Source organism: Nestor notabilis, unplaced genomic scaffold (genome assembly GCF_000696875.1).
Source record: "Nestor notabilis isolate BGI_N333 unplaced genomic scaffold, ASM69687v1 scaffold32938, whole genome shotgun sequence".
Classification (NCBI taxonomy): Eukaryota; Metazoa; Chordata; class Aves; order Psittaciformes; family Psittacidae; genus Nestor; species Nestor notabilis.
In genome coordinates this window covers 8,134-8,824 of record NW_009942011.1, presented here as the reverse complement: position 1 = coordinate 8,824, position 691 = coordinate 8,134, and the positions used below count along the sequence as shown (strand labels likewise).

Sequence of the window (691 nt, the reverse complement as noted above, 5' to 3'; positions counted from 1 at the left end):
GTCTCAGATACTTTGACTAGTACCTGACTTAGGAAAATATTAATATAGTAAAAAAAAAAAAAAAAAAGAAAAGCTTATGCAGACTTTTACTGTTTTAACATATTCAGTAGTTCAGAATATGCCTCCAAGACTGTTACAGTACCACTGGAAACCCACCAACTCTAAGTAAGCTTGGAGCTCCAGAGAAAGGATTATTATATACTGAATCTCAGTGTGAACTGACAGGTCTGTGTAAGAACAAAAATGGTGTCTAGTAAAAAATTTAGAAGTATGGCTTATAGAAAAGACAGCATGTTAAGGTTATGAATTGGAATAAGCTACAAATACATTCACAACTTTTTTATAGGTTTTTGCGGTTAGATCCGGTGGAGCTACAGGAGTTGTTGTTAAAGGTTTGGAGGATAGAAATCCTATTTCTTTCAGGTAAGACACCTTCAGCTTTTCTGCCTTGGGGTTGAATTCAGCAATCTTAAAATCGATGGGTACTTAGTCCTGGTCTACTGTAATTCAGGCATAATACTGGTAAGTTAGTTGTGGTCATCTTTTGATTTTGTTCCTGGACATAATCTTGCAATTAAGATGGCATGCTCTGCCCTCATGAATTTTATAGTCTTCTGGGGGGGGGGAAGGGGAGAGGTTATTAGGCTGTGGCTTCCTTTTTTTTTTAAGGAGCAGGGTTTTTTTAAACAGG

At 36.8% G+C, this 691-nt stretch overlaps 1 protein-coding gene across 1 annotated transcript in view; it reads left to right on the top strand.

Annotated features, from left to right (window-relative positions):
- Nucleotides 1-346: 346 nt before the first annotated feature.
- LOC104410890 (uncharacterized protein C18orf8-like) overlaps nt 347-691 on the top strand; it is a gene marked incomplete at both ends in the record, with an annotated part of 8,458 nt that continues 8,113 nt past the window's right edge. The window contains one exon of the mRNA XM_010021177.1: nt 347-423. Coding sequence (XP_010019479.1) covers nt 347-423 — 77 coding nt within the window. The remainder of the gene's footprint in view (nt 424-691) is intronic.